General features: G+C 41.1%; 1 protein-coding gene across 4 annotated transcripts in view; it reads right to left on the bottom strand.

Annotated features, from left to right (window-relative positions):
* The window catches only part of AKT1 (AKT serine/threonine kinase 1), a 74,929-nt gene that overhangs the window by 10,187 nt on the left and 43,332 nt on the right, over positions 1 to 21,410 (bottom strand). For all 4 annotated transcript variants that reach the window (XM_075150946.1, XM_075150943.1, XM_075150944.1 and 1 more), the window contains 8 exons: positions 18,292 to 18,403; positions 15,348 to 15,495; positions 13,284 to 13,415; positions 13,052 to 13,117; positions 11,307 to 11,375; positions 10,451 to 10,576; positions 8,998 to 9,126; positions 4,803 to 5,017 (listed from right to left, as the gene is read on the bottom strand). In XM_075150946.1, the coding sequence (XP_075007047.1) occupies positions 4,803 to 5,017; positions 8,998 to 9,126; positions 10,451 to 10,576; positions 11,307 to 11,375; positions 13,052 to 13,117; positions 13,284 to 13,415; positions 15,348 to 15,495; positions 18,292 to 18,403 (997 nt within the window). The remainder of the gene's footprint in view (positions 1 to 4,802; positions 5,018 to 8,997; positions 9,127 to 10,450; positions 10,577 to 11,306; positions 11,376 to 13,051; positions 13,118 to 13,283; positions 13,416 to 15,347; positions 15,496 to 18,291; positions 18,404 to 21,410) is intronic.

Raw genomic sequence — 21,410 nt, 5'->3', positions numbered from 1 at the left:
GAAGAGACTGTCATACTTTTAGGTGACAGATTTCTGTTGTTTACAGATTTGCACGTGCACCATCCTCATCTGAGAAGACCGCCACAGTTTTAGGCACCATTTCTGTTGCTGATCTGTCTTCACATGATTTCTCTGACTCACCCCTGCCCCCAAACTTGGTTCTACAACAGTGCAAATATACCCACCGGGCTCAAGAAAATCAGCTCAGCAAAAGCTACTGGTGTTCACCCGCTCAGGGCACACAGATGCGTATTTCTCCTTCTCCGATACAGTCAGGATGGAAACTAGTAACTTCTTTTACTATGGCCTTTACCTTCAGAGGTCTCTAATAGCCACAGGGAAGGATTTAGGAACTGCACCTACACTGCTTTCCTGTGACCGGCACAAGCAGCACAGAGAGGCTCTGGCTGGCTTTGGGAACAGCACAATTTGATGACTCCAGATTTGGAAGGAAAAGGCCATATTCTTCCCAAAGCCCTGTACACACAGTCTTTGGGGGCTTTCCTACTCAGAGATTAAGACTTTTGGAAAGCCTAACGCAACTCCCAACTCTATGCTGAGCTTTACTTCCCCACTTTCATTAACCACATGCGTGCAACACAAACGTAGTGCATCCAGTAATACTGGAAAAGCTCCCACCCCCCAACATTAGTAACCACAAAGGAGCCGTGTTTGAGGATGCTGAGGTTTGGGAAGTCTCTAAACTACCGATATCTAGAAAGCTGGGATAAAAAAATCTCTTTAAATTTGCCTTTTATGTTTTCCTCAGCTTCAATTTAGATTTCTTATGGGTGAACTGCTTGAGTTTGTCCAAACTCAGCTTTGGACTGAACCGATTTAGACTAAAATTATATACAACAGCTAAATCTCAGTCTACCTCAAAGAACCTGGTGAAACATGCATGAAGACTTGATGAGCACTCTGCATTTCAAGTGATACCCAGGACACTGGAGTTGTCTGGAGATAGAAACACTTTTGTACTCATGACATTTCAGAGCAAACACAAGACACTTGTCATGCGTGGCTTCAGAACTCTGGATGCCCACAAGAAGTCTGCTGCTTAAGAAGACCAGCTATGCAAGGTTACCTCCTCCTGCCTGCCACCAGCTAGCTGAGACCACCTCCAGGCTCCTGCAGTCCCCAGACTGTCACCTCTACCTCTTCCAACTCCAGCAGCAGCTGCGTGGGCTGCAGACCTAGCTATGTCTGAGAGCAAGTCTGCTGAAGCCATCTACCCTTCCCATGGCAGAGCACCACAAACAGAACACACAGACATACACCTTAACTACAAATCGCCTCCTTTCACAAGAAAAAAAAACAAGGAGTTTGGATTTCATGCAGGTAAAGGCTTGATTGACCCTGATCTTCCTGAGCATTTGCAGCCAAAGTTGCACTCTGGACGTGGAAAGAACAACCATCACTAAAAAGAACTAAGTGCCAGATCTCTGTGTGGCTGCAAGGACTGATCACCAGTTCCCAGTGACCAGCTTCAGCATTCCAAAGCCACAACTACAACTTTGTGAAGTCGCTGAATCTTTTAACAGGCGTTTGTGAAATGCTCCATCTTCTTCCTCTCATTCTTCCTGAATGGCAAGATCCAACAGCACCACAGAAGACAGAAGTAGATGAAGCAGCTTGTGACAAACCCCATCTGAAAGAGCCTAAACAACCCTGACCTATGATAGGGAGCACTTAGGCATGTAGTGAAAACACATGATCAAAATTCAGAGGAAACCATCCTGAAGTTCTCTCAAGTTTAAAACCTGCCAAGATTCAGAGCTTGCGAGAGACACTGCTGGTTACAAAACCCACCCACCCATCTAAACTTAGCCCATTTACATGGAGCGCTCTGATCCATGCCCACTTTCACAAGTTGCAGTTTCCACAGTGAGAGAAAGAATAATAAAAGTTAAAAACTTTGCTGTTTTTTATGTGTGAAAAAAATGCTCCAATTACCTCCTTCCATTTGATCACAAAGCAGCAAAGGAGAACTTCAGGTCACATTAAAAGGAAATATTTACAGAATAGATTTTTCCCTTCTTAGGAGAATTAGGGCTCGTATTACATGATTAATAAACTTATATCAATCCCAAAAGAAACTTCAAAATTCCTTTTCTCTTACAAAATGGATTTTATATGACCAAATTTAGAAAACAGCCATGATTAAAAGCAGAATGCAATTTATTGTTCTTCACATTTTTCCCATATGCCTGTAAGTTTGGGAATGGTATTAGTGAATGCAGAGTGCTAAGACTGCTTCTATATACCCAGCTCAGGTACAACAGGTAATTTTTAAGATTTAATTCACTGACGCAGGTCACAATTCCCTAGCTCCTTGATATTTACCTTAAAATATCCTCATCATTGAGCTTCATTATATCAACCTTTTTTGTTGTTGGGGTTCTTTTGAGGATTTTATGGGAAGGGACAACATCTCCCAGCTTAATTTTTCTTATGGCTTTGGCTGTTTCCCCCGTCCCACTCTGAAGTTCATCAGTGGTTACTAAATGCTGCCAATTCTGATGTTTTCTGCCACAGACAACATTACAATGACACCACCTTCTGTCCACCACTGGGCTTTGTGGAAGAGGGGATTTCTGTTGAATTACATAGTGGTTCCCCAAAGCATCATCAATGGGCTAATGTCAACCAGACTATTGCACGTTATTAACTTTTCACTGAATGTGAAAGATATCTTTTCTCAATATGGCTCCATGAACTCACTATGAGTCAACTACCAAGTATCCCAGGCGCCCACCCCAGCACACAGACCACACAGTAAAAAGAAAACAAAACTGCAAGGCCAGAACTCAGGACTTCTACCCCTACTGCTTCCAGCTCAGTTCTCTGTACTGCTCAAAACGCCATGAAGCGCAGTGGATTTGCAGAATGACAACTTCAGTTAAAAAGTTGGGTGAACGGTGATTGGTGAGAAACCAGTATTTAAGAATGGTCCATGATCCAAAAAGCTTGGGAAGCACCAGTGTAATTAGCAAGCTGCGGGCATGTGTGCAGGCTTGCCTAGTCTATAGTTATTTCTATCACCAGCATGAAAAATCATCTGTCCAACAGATCAGAGCATCGTTTGTTCCAAGCCTGCAGAAGATACATGTGAAGAAGTGGCTATTTGTATAAAATGAGCATATTGTGGAGTAATTATTGGCATTGGGAAAACCTTGTAATTAGAAACAAGTGGGCGTTCTTTGTTTGTAAACAAATTGCATTTTGGTTCATCAGAGATGCTCCTTTAAGAACAAATTACAGCAGATGCTGCTTGTGTTTCCAGTGATTGAAAGGCCCCACCTGAATAAGCTACAAAAGGGTCACAATTGTATTTAACCCAGAGCTTTCCTGGACAGGAATCCTGTTGGCAGGGGCTGCAACCAGAGCACAGTGCCTGGGGGGGCTGCTAATCAATTACACAACCTTCTCCTGGAGGTCCCCTTGCAGGCGCCGGGTTCAGGAGGAGCGTGCAGCTGTTGCCACCTAGTACAAGGCTGGCGATGTTCCTGACTACAACTGTTCCCAGTTCCCCATGTCTCCGCTAAGTTGAATCCTCCGGTAGTACAAATCGTGGATTTGCACTACAAGACCTCTCAACAGGATTTTCCATCAAAAATAGTGATGGCAGTAGCCTACAGTGATGACAAAAATCCTTGCTACAAGCATCCATGTACTGGCAAAAAAACATTTTCCTGCTATGTGCACGCACACACACAGACTAAACAAACATCAGAAAGCAAACCAGAATACTCTGCTTGCACCTCACATGAAAGATTTCCTATTTGGGGCCCATTTATGGTGGAAGGTTCACAACAGGAGATCAGGGACAGGGTCACAATATTATTTGTTTTAAAAATGTCTGGGTTGACAAGATGGCAGGTTTTTAAACTGATGTTTATCTTTGGGTGAAGGTCAACATCCTTTTTGGATCTTGTTCTATTTTCTGTTTGTTAGCCATTAAGGGTTTGGGTTTTTTTGTTTTGTTTTTTTCTGTTTTTAAATCAAGAGTTACTTTTAAAATAATACAGCATAGCAAAAAAAAACAAAAGGAGGAAATAGGAAAAGTAGATTAAGCGTGGTATAAACTCCACCACAAACACGGTACAAACACCACCACCTACTGTCCAAAGCAGGATGCTAAATCACTGGCACAGATTTAGCCGAAAATTCAGAAAACGGACCGCAGCCTGAACTGGGACAGAAGGTGGAAGCATTCAGTGCAGAGCAGCTTATAACCCACAGCAGCCATTGGATTCGCTATGACTGAAGGCAGGGTTAACTTGCTTTGTCCTAGGCTATCGTTTTGTGTTAATGGCAGCCATCGTATTCTGAAGTTCAGTCTTCTGATCACCAAAGCTGCTTCATATCACTATTTGCAGCGTCAGCTCATGTCAAAAGTTAAAACAAAAATCAGTAGGTCCACTTGCGGCATCTTGGTGGATGATTATTTTGAGTGGATTAGAAACAAAACTACAATTTTGTCTTAAATACCTTCCTCAACTTTAAAGAAAGAAAAACAACTGGCATGCGTGCATTCCATAGCCCTTTGTGCAGTGCCATTTTCAATTGTTTTTCAATGATGGCGATACGGGCCTTTCATATGGCAGCACACAAACAGTCACTTTTCAGTCACTTGTCTCGAAGATAGTTCCCTTTTGTAGTCACACCTCTGCATAGCACAACTATTAACTTCTTTGTGAAGCCTTTAACAGAATTTTTTTTCTTTTTTTTTTTTTTTTTTTTGTGTATTTCTGAGGGCACGAGTGCTTAAAAGTGCAACTATTAAGCAACAGTCTCACCTTTGCTTAGGATCTTTCTTCAGCAAACCTGACAAGAGAGATTTTGCTTCAGGTGACAAAGTGCGTGGAAATCTAATCTCCTCCATCAGGATCAGTTCAAAGAGCTTTTCGTGGTCCTGATTGTAGAAAGGGAGCCGGCCACACATCATTTCATACATCACAACTCCTAAACCCCACCAGTCCACTGCACGACCATAGTCATTATCTTCCAGCACCTGCAGAAATGTAAGGAAAAGGCTTTAGAAGACATTCCCAAACCAGGCACGAACACAGAACTCGAGGCAAAATTTACCCCAGCAAGTTCATCTTTTCACATGTCACAGCCGAATCTACCAGCAGAGTATTTGCAGAAGATCCATTTGAAAAGAATTGGCATCCACGTTCACCATGCTAGGGGGAAAAGGAGGCAGCGGATATGTTACGGCAGCTTCCTTCTCTTCTTCCTCCCACTCTCCCTCACATTATGGTCATGATAAGCACAACCTCCAAAAGCCCAAAGGCTGAGAACTGTTCTCATGTTACAGAGCCAGCTGTTAAATTCTCACTTATTCATCACAGACTGTTCCAAATGGGATCCAATTTTTTAGAAAAACCCCAAACCACCAAGGAGCCAGCACAGGGAGAAAAGACAAGAGCGTCAACCTGTTACTTCACAAGCGACAAGCCAAACATCCCCATCATCTTCATATCAACCTGCCCCCCACAAAGGGTGGCTCTGCACATCCTGAAAGACCACCCACAAATACTAAATGACTAATCTACATTAAACACTAAGAGCCAGAACGCCACTCCTAACATTTGACCAGCTGTAAGGCCGTAAAACAGCGGCCAAATTGTCTGGAAACGTTTCCTCTCCTCCCCTCTGCCTCCCTCCACTCCAAAGGCACTTGCTCGCTAGCTTTAACACTCCTGCCTCTGCTTAGAGGGCTGCAAACCCAGGAATTGTCAGTGGGGTGGACTTCTGCCAGGTCTCACAGCGGAAGGAGTCCCGCACAGTTTATTTTTCCCTTCCCCTGGGCACTTCTACCTAACAAAGCCCCGGCTGGTGCAGGGACTCGGGACCCCAGCAGTGCCCTCCATCTCCCCTGCTTGCTCTGGAGAAGCCCTGTCACAGTGCACTTCTGATCTTCTGCACTGAAGGTTGCTGAAGGGAGTGGTGAGTGTTTTGTGGCTTGTGGAGTGGATGTTACGAGGACTTCTCTAGACTTTGTGTCTCCTATGCAGTTGTCTGTAGCTGACACTAACAGTCTCATGTTCCAGACCCTGTCCTCAGGTTTTAGTTATCGTCTTTACTCTTTTCACGAGTCTGCACTGAACTCTTGCTAAGAGCACAAACCACGACCGCACCACCATCGTGTTTTATTGCCGCATGGTGTCTGTGTGAGCTTTATGTTGCTACAATTCAGAATACTTTTACACTCAAAATTAAAAGGGTGAAAGAGCCAAATGAAGTTGACGCAAGTTTAACAAAAGCAGGATCTGAACCTCTTACAAACCTTGATAAAGGTTTTGCACACAAAAAAGAAGCATCGAGACACTCCATGTAACAACTGTATGCACTCTGCCTCTCTTTATTCACTAATTATTCCCCTTAATTATCTGAACGAGGGAAAGGGCCTGCAGTAAAAATCAAAAGGCTGCCAGGTATTAGATTACCCCACATTGGTCTATTTACAGCATCCCCTGCCGTATGATTCACACCAAACGACAGCTGGCTCTGCAGCTGCCCTGTATATGTATACGGCCGACACAGCTGCCGGCCGGACAGGATTCCAGGAGCCGGCCCTGTCCTTCCCGAGGCATCGTGGCCCTTCAGCTCACAGGAGATATTGTGTGACAATGCAGTTACCGCTCTCTGAGTCACCCCGTTCAATAAGCGCTTCCTGTTCGCACTCCTCTACACTTGGGTTACCTAAAATAAAACAGTCACGGGGCCTTCGATTTTTATTTTTTAAACTGCTGCAAGAGATGCAATAGGAGAGGATTGAAAGAAGAACAAAACCACAGAGGCTTTTGTTGTGTATGTAATAAATACTACAGGTGCTTTCGAAATGCAGCAAATACTTAAAATGTTACTTTAGTAAGCGTATTAACACTCCGTATTATAATCTAGACTACTAACTACAACTCTTTCCTTCACCTCCCGTAAACATCACAGCCATTGATGCATCTGACACATCAAAGTTGACATGGTTCAGTCACTGTCATCCATGCACTAGATTCCAGTATGAACCTAAAAACAACGATGCAACAACTGTACAAACATGCCGCTATGCTGGATTCAGGTTACAAACACAGACATGAAGATTGAGACCCCTGCTTTTAAGGATGTATGACCTTAAACGCACGGAATATCACTCGCGCGCAATTTCCAGATTTTTTGCATGCTATCGACCAGATGACAAAAGCCTCCAGAATTTAACACTCCAACTCACAGATGGGATTTGCAAGTAAGGGATAGAGCTGGGTTAATCAAAAGGATTTGTCCTTCAGGGTTTTGGATGAGCCAACTCATCATAAATATTAAAAAGAAAAATAATAGCAAATAATATAACAGAAAAAACAACATAATGCCTGCACAGGGAATCCCCTTGTTCCAAGTTAGGAAAAAACAAAACCAAAACAATAAATATTTTTAGTCTCCTCATAAAATCCTTGATGAGAAACTGAACTTCAGCAACTGATTTTTAAGAGGGAAGCTAAAATAAAAGCCATGTTTATGAATAATAAACACTCTGTCATGCTGCTAATTACTCCCTGCATCAGTAAATCTCAAATTGTGGTGCACGGACCCCAATTTAGATTCACAGACGACTTCTGATGATCCATGGAGAGCTGGCAGCTATCACGAGACTGGCTCCACCTCCTTGCTGCAAGCTACTTCGACAGGTGCCCACGTTCTTCATTATTACGAAGACACTGGAGGCCCTTGAAAGCAGCTGGGAGTTTAAAAAAAAAAAAACCCAAATAAAAAACAAGAGCACACTGCTACGGCTATGCAAGTGGAGAGCGCAAAAGTGTTGATCAGCAAAGATATCAGCTCTCAGCAGAAATATTCCTCCTCCACTTTGGTTTTCCATACTTTGTACTTCTGCATACTTCAACTCAAGAAAGGTTTGCAATGCCCAAGTCTCCCACCTCGGAGAAGGACCACATCCTGGCTGTGCCAACAATATATAATCTGCCGGCAGCCCAAGACTTGCTTCTGCCTGTGCTCTGAGCTGGATGGAAGCCTTAACGCCACGGGTAGCAAAGCACCCACTGCAAGGCAACAAGCCCTCCGTGAGGCACACCGCGTTAGCTCAGGCATGGTGCCCTACTAACACAGCGAGTCAGCTTTCAGGCAGCTCAGAGCGTGGGCAGAGAAAACGAGCGTCTGCCTGCAAAATACCATGTATACATGTATTCTCTATCACACAATTTCACTTTTGATCTGCCTGTAACTAACTCATGGCTATAACACCACCTGTGTTGCACAACTCTCAGGAGGAGTATTTCCAGGATGAAAGTTGCAAGCACACATTTGCGTTTTACACTTAAAAAAAAAAAAATTAGTACAAAAAAATCCCCAAAACATACACTTTGGGGACTAAGATCCCCTGCTTGGATTTATTTCCTCTGAAACTGAAAAGTTCAAATTAACATTGAGAAACATCTCGTGCTCTTACAGTCACAAAACAGTTGGCACTTTTAATGCATACCATGCTAAATATTGCAGAAAAAGCTTGGTCTGTCCTGTTTCCGAAAACATGTCGCCTTACACGGTCTTCAAATAGTAAAAGAATTGGACAATACTTTTACTATTTAAGTGAAGTCCTGTTGATAGCTTTCAAATAGGCCAACGCACAGCAAACAAATTGCAAAACAGTTACCAATCCATCAAATAGTATTTGAAGTGATTTAGAAGGTTTTTTTTAAATTAGATTTCTGACACAAGAAGCAAGCACTCTTCTAGTAAAACGTAAATATTCCCTAAAGTGGAAGGAAGATACTACCCTGCCCGAAAATTCTCACATATCATTATGCTAAAGATATGTCCCAGAACATGATGAATAAAAGATTCTCAGTATGTGTTATTATATAACAGTAGTTACTGTACGAACACATTACGGCACAGGAATTATTCTGATTCGCTACTGCTATTACGGATGGCATTTAAGAAGATAATTTAGTACAATAGTCAACATAAACATACCTCTGGCGCAAGATACTCTGGAGTGCCACAGAAAGTCTTCATTGTTGCTCCATCCTTGATGCCTTCCTTACATAGTCCAAAGTCTGTTATTTTTATGTGTCCGTCTTTATCCAGCATAAGATTTTCCAACTGAGAAGAAAATCCAAGTGGAAGACCTTATTACGTATAACATACACTGCTCCTGAGCAAGTCAATGAAAGACATGAATTTCTGCAGATCAGTTTTCAACCTCTTTCTCGCTGGGGTCAGAACCATAGTAGCTGCCAAAGCACACATGATGTAAACATACATTTTTATCACTTTCCTTAGTTCTTTAGGGAATGTTAGGTAACTAATTTGCAGTCTTTGGGTAACCAATCATATATACAGAAAGAATGCAGAATGTAGACATTGTATTTATGGTTCTACAATATTATCACCAACAGAACACCAGTTCTTCTAAAAATGTATTAAGTATTCCCCCTCACACAACTTCATCCCTGCTTTTACTCTAAGTGATTTAATGAAATATTCTGTACCAGTAAAGGATAGCAAATGAAACAAAAATCAAACACGAGGCTAAGGAACCACTTCCAAAGAGACCCTTTACGTGAGAATCACATTATACATTTATTCAGTACCTGGTATTCATCCTAGCCTGTGCCACTAATTTTTGAGAAAGCCATCCAGATTTCAGGACAGAGTTTCCACTGTCCTGTGTATGAAATAAAGTGCACTTTCAAACAAATCATGGTGATATGGGAGACAAAATCCCAGCAGGAATCCCAAAATGACTTTGACATAGCCTGAAAACATTACATAGCATGCTTCATTTTAGATTGCTCCTAAATGAACTACCAGTATCCCCTCATCCTCTTCTGAAAACACTTCTCAGGAGGGGGGGGAAAAAAAAAGTTATTGTTGCATTTTCCTCAAGAATTTCCCAAGTTTGTTTGCCCTGAGATTTCTTGTTTGGCTGGGTTTTTTTTTTCCCTTCTCTGCTCACCAAACAAATAAGTGACTTGAAGCTTATCCAATTTTCTAACTGCCGGCAGGTACTATGAAGATAGTGCTGCGCAGCACATTGCAAGGAAGCACAACATCCACACAGTATGAATTTGCATCTATCTGATAAGACCTGAGATGAAGAGACCAGGATTATGCTCCACCACACAGAAAAGCCAGCAAGGTTTCTCTTAGAATGTAAGCAGGCAAGTGAAAATACAACCCAAGTAGCTCAGTACCCTTTCATGTTCTCTGAAACGCTGCCAGGGTCCTGGTAAATGCATTATACAACCTCTTAGACTATAAAAGTGTTTAGACATCCTGTAAAGTCAAGTCCAACAGCTGCAATAACCGTTATGTTAAAGTTCAGTCAGGAAAGGCTTTCTTATAGTTCAGGCTCATTTGCTTTTGTGACTAACAAACAAAAAGCCCCAAACCAAAAAGCCTATGAAATTATTTTTCTATGTACCTTCAAATCTCTGTAAACCACATTCTTCTCTGAATGCAGGTAATCCAGTGCTGAAACAATCTCAGCTCCATAAAACCGAGCCCGGTCTTCAGAAAAGACGCGCTCTCTTGACAGATGGAAAAACAACTACAAGAACAATAATTTGTTACCTTTAGATTGCACATGTTTCTGAGTTACGTCTCGCAGTTCGCAGGCCATCCTGCTTGGAATGCGATATTACCTAAGAGAAAACCCTTTCCCATCCTCACCCAGCTGTGTTCCTAAATGTGTTAAAAAGCATCATAAATTAAATGACTAGACAATTATATCTCTCATTCACAGATGCACACTGATAACCAGGTTGTGTGCTGCACATTCTTGTATGTACAGAAAATTATAAAAACCCATTTTGATTGAACTACAATTACATATTAAAAATACAGCTTAATGCATCATTTAGAGACATGTTAATATTCCAATTTTTTCTTCTTGACTGTCTAACAGTAGTTTGCTGTTTCTAGTTCTCCCTCCAAAGTAACATGTGCTCATAATATTCATTAAAAAGTGTTAAAAGTTTTCTGAAGAGCAACTAGAAAGCAACCTTGCCTTCCTGAATTACTAAATGTCAGATTACAATATGTTGCTGTCATGTAAAATATGAACCTACACCCAAAACTTCTATTCTCTAAAAATGGAGTTAAGAAAATTAAGAGTCTTAATTCTTAATATTAGTTAAACCTGCAAACAGCTCTGTTTAACTGGGACAACTTGCATTAATTAGAATTGCAAACATGGACCTTAGCTAAATAATGTCAAGCAGAATTAGTAGTAGTACAGGAAAATCCTAAAGTATTAAACATTATTACATTTCCCTTACCTCCCCTCCATTAGCATACTCCATAACAAAACACAAGCGATCATGTGTCTGAAAGGAATACTTCAAAGCCTGAAACAGATTTAAACCAAAAGTTAGAAGACAGATCACACTGACAGTTATACAAGCATTTTTAATAGATTTTCAGAAACATAGACAGACGTGAAATTTTCTATTTTAGTGGACTTTTTGTCCTTGGATCTTACATAATACTTACACTTTCCTGTTGCAGCTGAGGACTGATCCACTGCCAACTTATTTCATTAAATAAATTTAATAAAACATTAAAACAATCCCTTGCAAAAGCTATCAGTAACGCCTATAATGCTGTGAAACAAAGTCCTGGCCCATTTAAAGTGATACAAAACGTACCAATAGTGGCTCTGAAGTTTCCTCCCCAGGCCACAAGCTCCCACAGTTTCATCTCACAGACAAGAGGCACAACCAAACACTAGGTTTTACCGCGCTGGCTACAAGCCCTCTTATATGAAACACATATATATTTACACACACCAGCCCCCTGGTCTCTGCCCTGCTGCCTGCAACTGCTCCCTGTTGACAGCCTGCCAGAGGATTGAGCAATGCTGTCAATATCAATTTGTGAGCAATTCACAAAAACAGACCGGTCGGAGGGTGTGATGAAACGTCACAAGGTGCCTTTGTACAGTCCTGTCACGTGTATTCCTGTGGCAAGAGTAACATCAACTTGTTTGCCACAGTCTTAAGTTTCTTGGTCGTAACCCAGTCTTGTAGCTGACTTCTCAAGACAGCCCTTGTTTTAGATATTTCAGTTTATGAAAGCAATAAAAAGAAAATACCGCATATGATATCATCGTCTTCATTACTAGGGGTGGCATTTTTAAACCAGTCATATTTTTGCAGAGAGAGGGAGGATCGGGTTTTAGACATGTCAACAAACATTTACTGATTATACCCAACACAGCCAATATTTACTTCCAGAGGCCACACTTAGAAGTCTAAATTCCAGTTAAGTCCTTGTGTACCTGGACAAAGGAAACAACGGGGATCCTACACAGGTCTCTTAAGAGGGCTTAAGCGGTTGGAAACAATTCAGAACCAACTTGTAATAAATACCAGAAACAAAATCCTGAGGTGGAACGTAGGTATCTGAACTCAACCCAGAGAGATTGCTGGCGCTGGAGGTCTAAACTGAGAGTATGGTTTGGTTTTACAGCTAAGCCAATCAACAAGGAAAGCAGCGGATAAAGCACGGCCCTGCTCTTCCCCCTCCCATCCCACATGCTCCCACCACTATCCTTTGGCTGGCATTACCAGTGCTCTGATTCCATAGTGAGTTACTTCCGGGAGCTTAAAAAAACAACAAAGGCAGGCAAAATTAAAGGGTTTTTCCCCCACTGTATCTTCCTGAACTTGTCTGTCATAAGATCAGGGTCACCCTGATCTCTGCTACAAAGAGGAGACCAAGCATTTGGAGGACAAGGAAAGCAGATGCTTCTCTCAGAGATAGCAAGCCTTTAAATGGGTGAGCCATAAAGTCAAACCACACCCTGAAACACTGTCTTCAAGAGGTGCTGAGGACCTGCTCTGCAAGAATCAGAAGACTTAAAAAAGCATTTTAATTTGTGCTTCCCAAAACGGAAGGGTACAAAAATACACAGCCACTCTGAAAACACAGATCTCAGATGTATTATATAAATAACAAAAAATAAGGAAAGTCTTGGTTGTCATGATGTCAAGTTACACTCAGCAGAGGGAGAAATGCTTACTGTTAAGAATGGATGCCGCGAGTTCTGTAAAACACGGTTTTCTGTCAGCGTGTGCGCTACTTCATCCTGAAAGACAAGCAGAAGGAAATCAGCAAAGTGATTCCCCAGATCAGGGGTCCATTTCAAACACTAACGGAGCAATTATTTACAAGTACTCAGAGAATCCTTGGCATGACTTTCCCGAAGGCTGTATCAAGGGTGAACCACATTCCCAAGTTTCCCATCTACTTACCTTTGCTACAATAACTTCCTTCTTCAGAATTTTCATAGCATAATACCGTCCAGTTGCTTTTTCTTTAACCAAAATGACCTTTCCAAAAGTGCCTTTCCCCAGTAGTTTAAGGTATTCAAACTCATTCATGGTCTGTTAACAATACAGATAAACAAGAACTGAATTACATGAACTAAACAAAAAGTATATAATTCTCAGACTAGAATTTCTCATTCACGTGAGAATACATTGCGTATGTTGCATATGTGATTTTTTTAATCCTTTTGCTTAGTAGAATTCAGGAGCAGAAATGATTCTTCCATAAAAATGAATACCAGTGCACTCCCAAAGATAATCAATCAAACTATTTAGGGAAAACCACAAGCTTTCAATTAACAGAACACTCTTTCACATGACTCCACTCTCAACTGTGCAAATACCACTCCACATATTATTATTAATCCATAGACATTTTGACCACTTTGTCAGTGCAGACATTCACTAAAAGGCACGTGTTGCTCTGATTCCAGGGATTAAACCCATACCTTTTTTCTCATGTTCCCCACTTCTTTAGGGGACCAGCTTTCTTGTCCTTCATTGAACAGCACCAAAACCCACAGACAAAATGACTGCCTTACAGATTAGCCATTCGCTCTTATTTGTTTCACCATTAGGAAAAATGTTGGGGAAAATCAGAATCTGTTGCAGGCTGAGGATAGTCTCTCTACTGTCATATCGATGACCATTGCCAACATGGCAATAGTAAGCCTTCTACAGCCAAAGGCTACTGCAGCCTAGGTTGGGGAGAAACTTTAATATGCTCCCAATAGCAAACTTGCTCCATATTCTTCCCTAGAGCTGGCTGAGCTGCTAATTGTTCAATACAGTTGATGCCAGGACCCCAATAATCATTTTGACTATCCTCACTAACATGCCCAGAGGGAGACAGTCACTGCCTCAGAAGAACACGTATCTTTGACCAACGAGGTGGTTCTTGCATTTCTACGAAGAGCTGCTCAGCAAGAGCCCTTCAGTCAAGGACACAGAAGGCTAATAGCAGCTACAATTCAAAGTGACGTGTAAGTAGCCACCCACATCAGTCTAAAACCACTGACATGACACAAGGCTAGAACACTTACTTAGTGATGACACTGGTGGATGGCTATCTTTTTTCTTTAAAAACTCACCAGTTTTCCAAAAACTGAAACAGACTCATGAAAGTAAGTGGGGATGACAATGGTGAGTTAAAGACACAAAGAAGTGCCTTGGTACAATCCACAGACATAGCATTCGCATGGGAGAAGATTCTATCAATTCTTTCTTACAAGAGCAGATGGGAATACTTTGGAAAACGGAAACCCAAACAGGAGACCACAAGGGGGTAGAAAGAAGTGAAGGGGGCTGAAGACAGATACCTAAAAGGGCTCCACAGGGCAAAGATCTCCTCTGGCACATACTCCTTTCATGGAAGGCCATTGCTGAGCTGGCCCTGTGCATTCAGACAACGCTGTGCCTGATGCAAAAACCTGAGCTCTAGGAACACTACGGACAGACAACGCAGTGGCTGTCTGGGAGTTAGCCTAAACCCTTAATCCCGAGCAATTAAATCCACTAGACCCACCCTAAGTCCTGCAAATCCACTGGTATGTCTTTACACAAGCCTGCAAGGAGTTTACACGGTCACACGGTCCAGCAGGAGCTATGATTTCAGGCACCGTACCACAGGAAAATAGGCAAACCAATTCCAGACCTGAACTGGCCTCAAAAGCCATACAGTAAGGACATCTGAACCCAGAACTCCGGTGGACCCAGACCTAGTACCTAATCAGCTCAGACAATTGTTTCCTCCAGAAGCTGCATCTACAACTAACTGTGTAATTGTTACAGGAACATAGAATCATAGAATAGTTTGGGTTGGAAGGGACCTTTAAAGGTCATCTAGTCCAACCCCGCTGCTGTGGGCAGGGACATCTTCAAGTAGATTGGGGTGCTCAGAGCCCTGTCCAACCTGACCTTGATTGGTCAGATGTGTCTTGATGGCTATTTCTTGTCTACATAAAAATATTGTTATTCCTGCTCACTTACCACTTTGTGTTTTGGCTTTGTCATAGAAACTTCCATTTCTTCAGCACCTGAATTATCACTGGGAGAGCCAGATCTAAAATCCATCATCTCTTCCTCTTGTTTCTTGAGGCTGTCTGCTACTGTTTGGATGGCTTTTGTCCATTCTTCCCTGGCAAAATATAAGCGAAGACATTCATTACTTGTGACTTTAGATTACCGTCTGCCATGGCAAGGGTCACCACGGAATACAGAGCAACTAATGCTCTTGGATAAATCAATGCAACATACACTGAATTATGTGCATTTTCAAGCACTGTAAAAATGCATTTTTAAGAGCATTTTTAACATATATCTTTATTAATCATACTAGAAACAAGAGACAACTGAAGTCCTCCCAGTCTGGACATAATATAAGGCTTTTCAGACAACAGAATTTCTAATAGGCATTCAGTCAGCAGCTTAAGATATGACCTGGTGATAGAGAGATTTACATAACAAAACCAGACTTCCCAAAACCAAAAAGCAAAAGGCTCCCATGCAGCACAAAGCAATTAAACACAGCTCCTCCATTCCTATGGTGCATTGAAACACATATACCCAACTGCTGGGGACACTATGCCACCTCTTCATACACATATCCCAAATTTTAATGGCAAGGGGTGTTCTAGGAGAATGTAATAAAGCCCAGGATACTTAGGTTATTCCTCTGTTGTAAAGATGATGACAGAAGTACAGCAATTCCTGTGTAAATTTTAGCAGAATGTCAGCAAAAGCAGTGATATATTTTATCTTAGGCACAGGTCTCGGTTACGATAAAGTTTCCGGAGCTGTTTCAGCAATGGGTGCTCTAAAACTGACCCCTTCGACTCCTGTGGAGACCACTTCCACTCCAATGTCCTTTGGGAAATTTCACACCTTTGGAAACTACTGAAGTGAAAGTTCTTGGCCTTCACTTCATTTCATTGCAAATTTATTGTATATAAAGCACACAACTCGTAAGGCCTTACAGGGTTTTGGGATGGGCTTTAAGGCATATAGGGGCTGAAGACATGTTCAGTGGACTATGTGAATTTACCACATTTTACTATCTTTTGTATCTGTAAGGAACAGGATGTAGCGGTTTAGTTGATATTTTTTGGGCACCAGCTAAATTCCTCTCCCAAGGACACCCTAGGTAAAATACTTTGCTACTACAGCAGGAACAGAAGTAGCCAATGCTGAACAACTCCATGCACAATCTGCAGTGAAGCCATGCCATCCTAATCAATTGCAAATTTTTCACTGGTTCTATGAAATTATTAAAAAAAAAAAAATTGTATCTGAACATGTGAATTTCAGTTTGTGATGGATGGAAGAGGCAGATCATTCCCCAGAGGCAGCAAAGTCCATGGGAAAAACCCAACACAAGATTCTAATAAAAACTGCACCAATTACACATAAGGTCTTTCCCACCCTGTGCTTTTTTTATTTTGGATTTTGTCTGAACGTGCACTATCCAGCCCTGTCTGGGGCACCAAGGTAATGCTAAACGTTGTGAGCACTCTCCCTATACTCCCAGCACAGACTACTTCATTCACCATCACAAACACATTCCTTTATTTACTAGTCAATTTTCATATTCAGAACTATTACAAAAAGAACTTTTTCTTCTATATTTTTATCTCTCCATCTCTCTCAAAAAACAAGTGTTGGTTTTAAAGGCACAGAGAAAGCTAATGGCATATCTACCTTCACATCTCTTTTAAGATTTGTTACTGACTTGGTTGAGATCTCGGCCCTCCTGAAGTGAGTATCTTTGATTTCTGGGAGACTAGAATTTCACCCTCAGCTTTTATGTCTCAAGCGTACACAACAGAGGTGACTAACACTCCGAGCCCTGAAGTGTCACAAAGCTGACTTAACTGGCTAGGAGGGAACAAAACAAGACTGAAATACCATCTTCCCCCAAGTGGAAACTGTTATTCACTCCCTTTAGGGTCACTGACCACAAAGCTACTAAAAGAAACAAGGACCAGTTTATTTTTCTTTGCTTTTAATTTGATTTCACCTTCTTCTGATCATTCTAATAGAATCAAAAGCAATAAACAGGAACCTTCTTTAAACCAGTGCATGCAAAGGCTACAAAAGAAAAAAGCAAATAATATTAGGTAGAATTTGCTGATCTTAAAAATAAACATGTGCCAGTATCATATCTAGGGAGGACAGGGTTTTAAAATACCCCTTCCCACAGGGCAATGGTACTGGAATAATTTAAGTTTGGTTCCTGAAGAGCAATTAATATTTAAATACTCTGTAGTTGTAGAATAGCTGTGCTGGAAAGCTGTTCTCTCAGGAGGCAAGAGATCAATTCTCCAATGATGAGAGCACAGGATGCACGCTCTTAGCTTTGTTTCCTAACAGCTGAAACAGAAATCTGCACCTGCAGCAGATAACTATCACCTTTATTATCTAATTTGCATAAAACATTAGCATCAGCAATGATACAACTAACTTTTTTCCTTTAAAAACAAGGTGTCTAAAAAGACTTTAAAAGGTCAGTATTTTGATACAACCCAACTTTGCCTGAATCTCTATTTCACTTGTGCTCATCCTTCCAGAAACTCCCAGGTCAGAAACCCTTCATTTCACATACCACAACATTTCCAGTGAGAAATGAACCCTGAGTTTCCAGAAATAACTACCTGAGCGCTGCTACACACCTGCACCTGTCCGTTTTGGATACCCAACCTAGCAACACTTCACTTACAAATGCTACTCAAAATCCACCCTCTGAAACCCCCTTTAAGGTAGCTTTTATACTGGAACATGCACTAAAACTGAGGCGCTCAAAAATTATTTGTCGCTTTTCAGTCTAGACGTACATCATCTGATAAATAAGAGCTTCAGCAAAGGACTCGCTATTAATGCTGAACACTTGCATCTGCTTTTGCAAGTAGTTTATGTATTAAATATGAATGAAACATACCGCTCCTCTGGAGTCTCCACATGAAATGTTCTTTCAATTACTGTGGTCCACTGGAGGCATCTAATGATAAATGTGTTTGGTTTAGGTCGTTCTGTCTTCATCAGCTGGCACTCTACCACAATCAAGGAAGAAAGAGTCATGGTACATAAGCAGGTTTAAATAATCATTTGTCTTTATTCTTATCTAGCAAACTGTTGCGATTAATCAGCCATAGAAATCTCTGTAAGTACTTCTTTAGGAGACTTGAGACAATTTACTGTGTTGATGAAACCAATAAATAGCTTGGGAGATAGTCATCTAAGCAGCACCGAAATCAAATTCTGCTTAGACAGGCTCCACATTTGGTCTGCCCAGAGAGGTAAGTAAAAATGTGATGTGATGACACAGAAGCCATTCAGACTCAGGTCCTACACGCCAAAGGTCATCGGAGCAGAGCACACGGACAAAGTCAGCTGATAATGCAGCAATTACATCTACTGAAACTAAAGCCAAGCCCCCACGTTCCTTCCCTTTGACTCTCCCAACATAAAACCCTGTCCTTGGCTTTCAAGGAGTTGCTGGAGAATGTGTTTGGTCATTTTGCAGCAACCTGACAAAGATTAGACTCAGCATTTCCAGTCCTCAAACACTAGAGGGAACATCAAACTGCAGAGGCACCCCCAGAAAAGACCCCGTTCAAAACGCCTTCGGGACAGCTGCCGCAGTCGGATGCTGTACGGACATGCAGCTAACAGCTTCCATCACTGTCAGCATTTAAGCACAACCTAAAAAGTCTACAGAAGTACGGTTACCTGCAAAAACACCACTTCCTTCATAAAAATGCTCTCTCGAGAGCTGAGCATTAATTTTTTTTTTTTTTAAATCACACCTACTATTTTAAGCTTCATAGGATATAATGACTGTTTTTTCCTTCAAATCTGGGCCTGAAAATGCACCTGATTAAGGGTACGCTAGCTATACTAAACGAGAGAATCTGAAAAACAAAAGAAAATCAATGAAATAACAACACAAGCCGAAACACCACATTTTTCAGATTTATCTTAATAGAAAATCTAATGCTAATTAAGCAGCTCCAGTTAAAGGCAAGTCAAATTAAGAAACCAAGTGAGCAGGGGAGGGGAAGGGGGGGGCAGGGGGAGAAAAGAAGAGAGATAACTTTTTTTTTCCTTACATTAAACTCTTTTCCTTGCAGTTAATGAAACCACAAGCTTGCTATTATTTGGTCTTCAGGTTCTAAATCAACTTCCAAGTAAATAAAAAGGCACTATGAAGACAAGAAGAAATTTCTGCTTACTGCTAGAGGTATGAACATCCTCCACCATCAGCAATGTGCAAGTCGAGGACAGAATCCGGCCAGAGTAACAGTGCACTTTCCTAAGGCTACACTGGTATCGTTAAGTTAATTTTATTATTGTGAAAATTTAGAATGCTCAGTTTTAAATTCAAGCTCTTAATTAGCACCAAGATAAAATATTTACCGCCAGTGTTTTTGGGCGCCGTATTTTTGGCAATATATTTCATGCCTCATTTGCTACTGGAATTATAAGCTTTTCAATGAGTAACGTTGCATTTTTCATGACAAGAAAATCTAATTTTTCTTTAATAGCACACTGAGGTTATACTGCATCCTACTAAAGCACTGCAATTAGATAAGAGAAAGTTTATTAATGAGTCATGAAAAGGTTTTAGTGTGATAAACGGCACTCTTTCATTCACGGAGATTAAAGAACTTCCACACAGTGACGCAGCGGTGCTTGCAGAGCACCGTATTTAGCCTTCCAGCTCCCTCCATCCTCTTTCGCAGAATGGAAGTTAAGGCCAAACACAACCGCACGAGCTGGCGCAGTCCAGAAAGCCCTGGTTCTGATAAATTCAACTCAAGAGATCTCATTTCTGCTCCCAGATCGTCCACCTGAGCTTAGCTGCTCTTTGTTTTATTGTTTATTCCATCTCCCATTTTCGTCTGCCTAACGTGATTAGATGAAGGCTGGGGTTGTCCTCTGTGAGCCTGCACAGTGCAGCCCTAAGATACTGAATTTGGCTGAAGACTTGAAGAAGAAAATCAGGCTGTTTCTAACCTCGTGCAAATCCAGAGCTGTTCTCCTTTACTCATCCAGCAGTGCAACATGGTGAAGAAATACACTGAGAGGTTTTGCTTACTTTTTTAAAAACAGCCTTTAAATTCACATTTAGTGCCTCAGATTAAGTATTCTGAAATAGCAGCACAGATATTTAAACTAGCCATGAACTCTAAACTTTAACCATTTAATTTCAGCATAATAAACTACACAAGGCATCTTCTGTCACAGAAGGGGATCCATTAAACATCACCACTTTTCCCCTAAATCAGCACTGTCCATTGATATTTGTTAAGCTTGCTGATCCAGCAATCTTTAAGGCATACAGCAAGATGAATAATAGAGATTTGTCAGTTAATAACCACTATAATTCAAGTATGTCACATAGAAGTGTTTTGTTTAGTGAACAATATGCTGTCTAATTACCCTGCTCAATCATAACAGCACATATCAAGAAATACAGAAGGCTTTATTTTTAAATTGCTTTACCAAAGTGCTGTACCACATAGGTTTCAGAAAGTTTGACGCTACCACTTAGTTCTCCCTATATACAACAATCGCATGGATTTTATCAACGAAATGATGAAGCAGTAGGTTTTTTTCTTACTTTTAAAACTGACTCTGTGGTCTTTACTGTAGTTGGCAAGCTAAAGAAGCACCAAACTTGCCTTCTATAATCATGTACTGCAACATGCACCATTACAGCAGAGCTCAGGTAAAGATGCTGTATGATATTAGGTCTGATTCATGGTATGTTTGGGGCTTCTGCTATAAAAACATTCACATTTCAAATACGGGCCAAGGGTCACTTACCCACTTTGAAGACAGTTTTTCCTGTCAAACAGGCCAACAAAAGTATTCCCCATTTGCAACAAAGTACATACTATAAACAGCAGCCTGTTAAAAATGATTTAAATTGCTTTAAAGAACCTCTTGATTCTTTCCTGGCGTTTGGTCTTTTAAAGTAAGTAGGACAGAGAAATTGTTCCTAACAGGAATAGACACCAAGGCATTCAAATGTAAATTACCATTTTGTATTTG

The sequence above is a fragment of the Calonectris borealis genome, chromosome 5, assembly GCF_964195595.1.
Source record: "Calonectris borealis chromosome 5, bCalBor7.hap1.2, whole genome shotgun sequence".
NCBI classification, from domain to species: Eukaryota; Metazoa; Chordata; class Aves; order Procellariiformes; family Procellariidae; genus Calonectris; species Calonectris borealis.
This window is presented reverse-complemented; position numbering and strand designations above follow the sequence as displayed.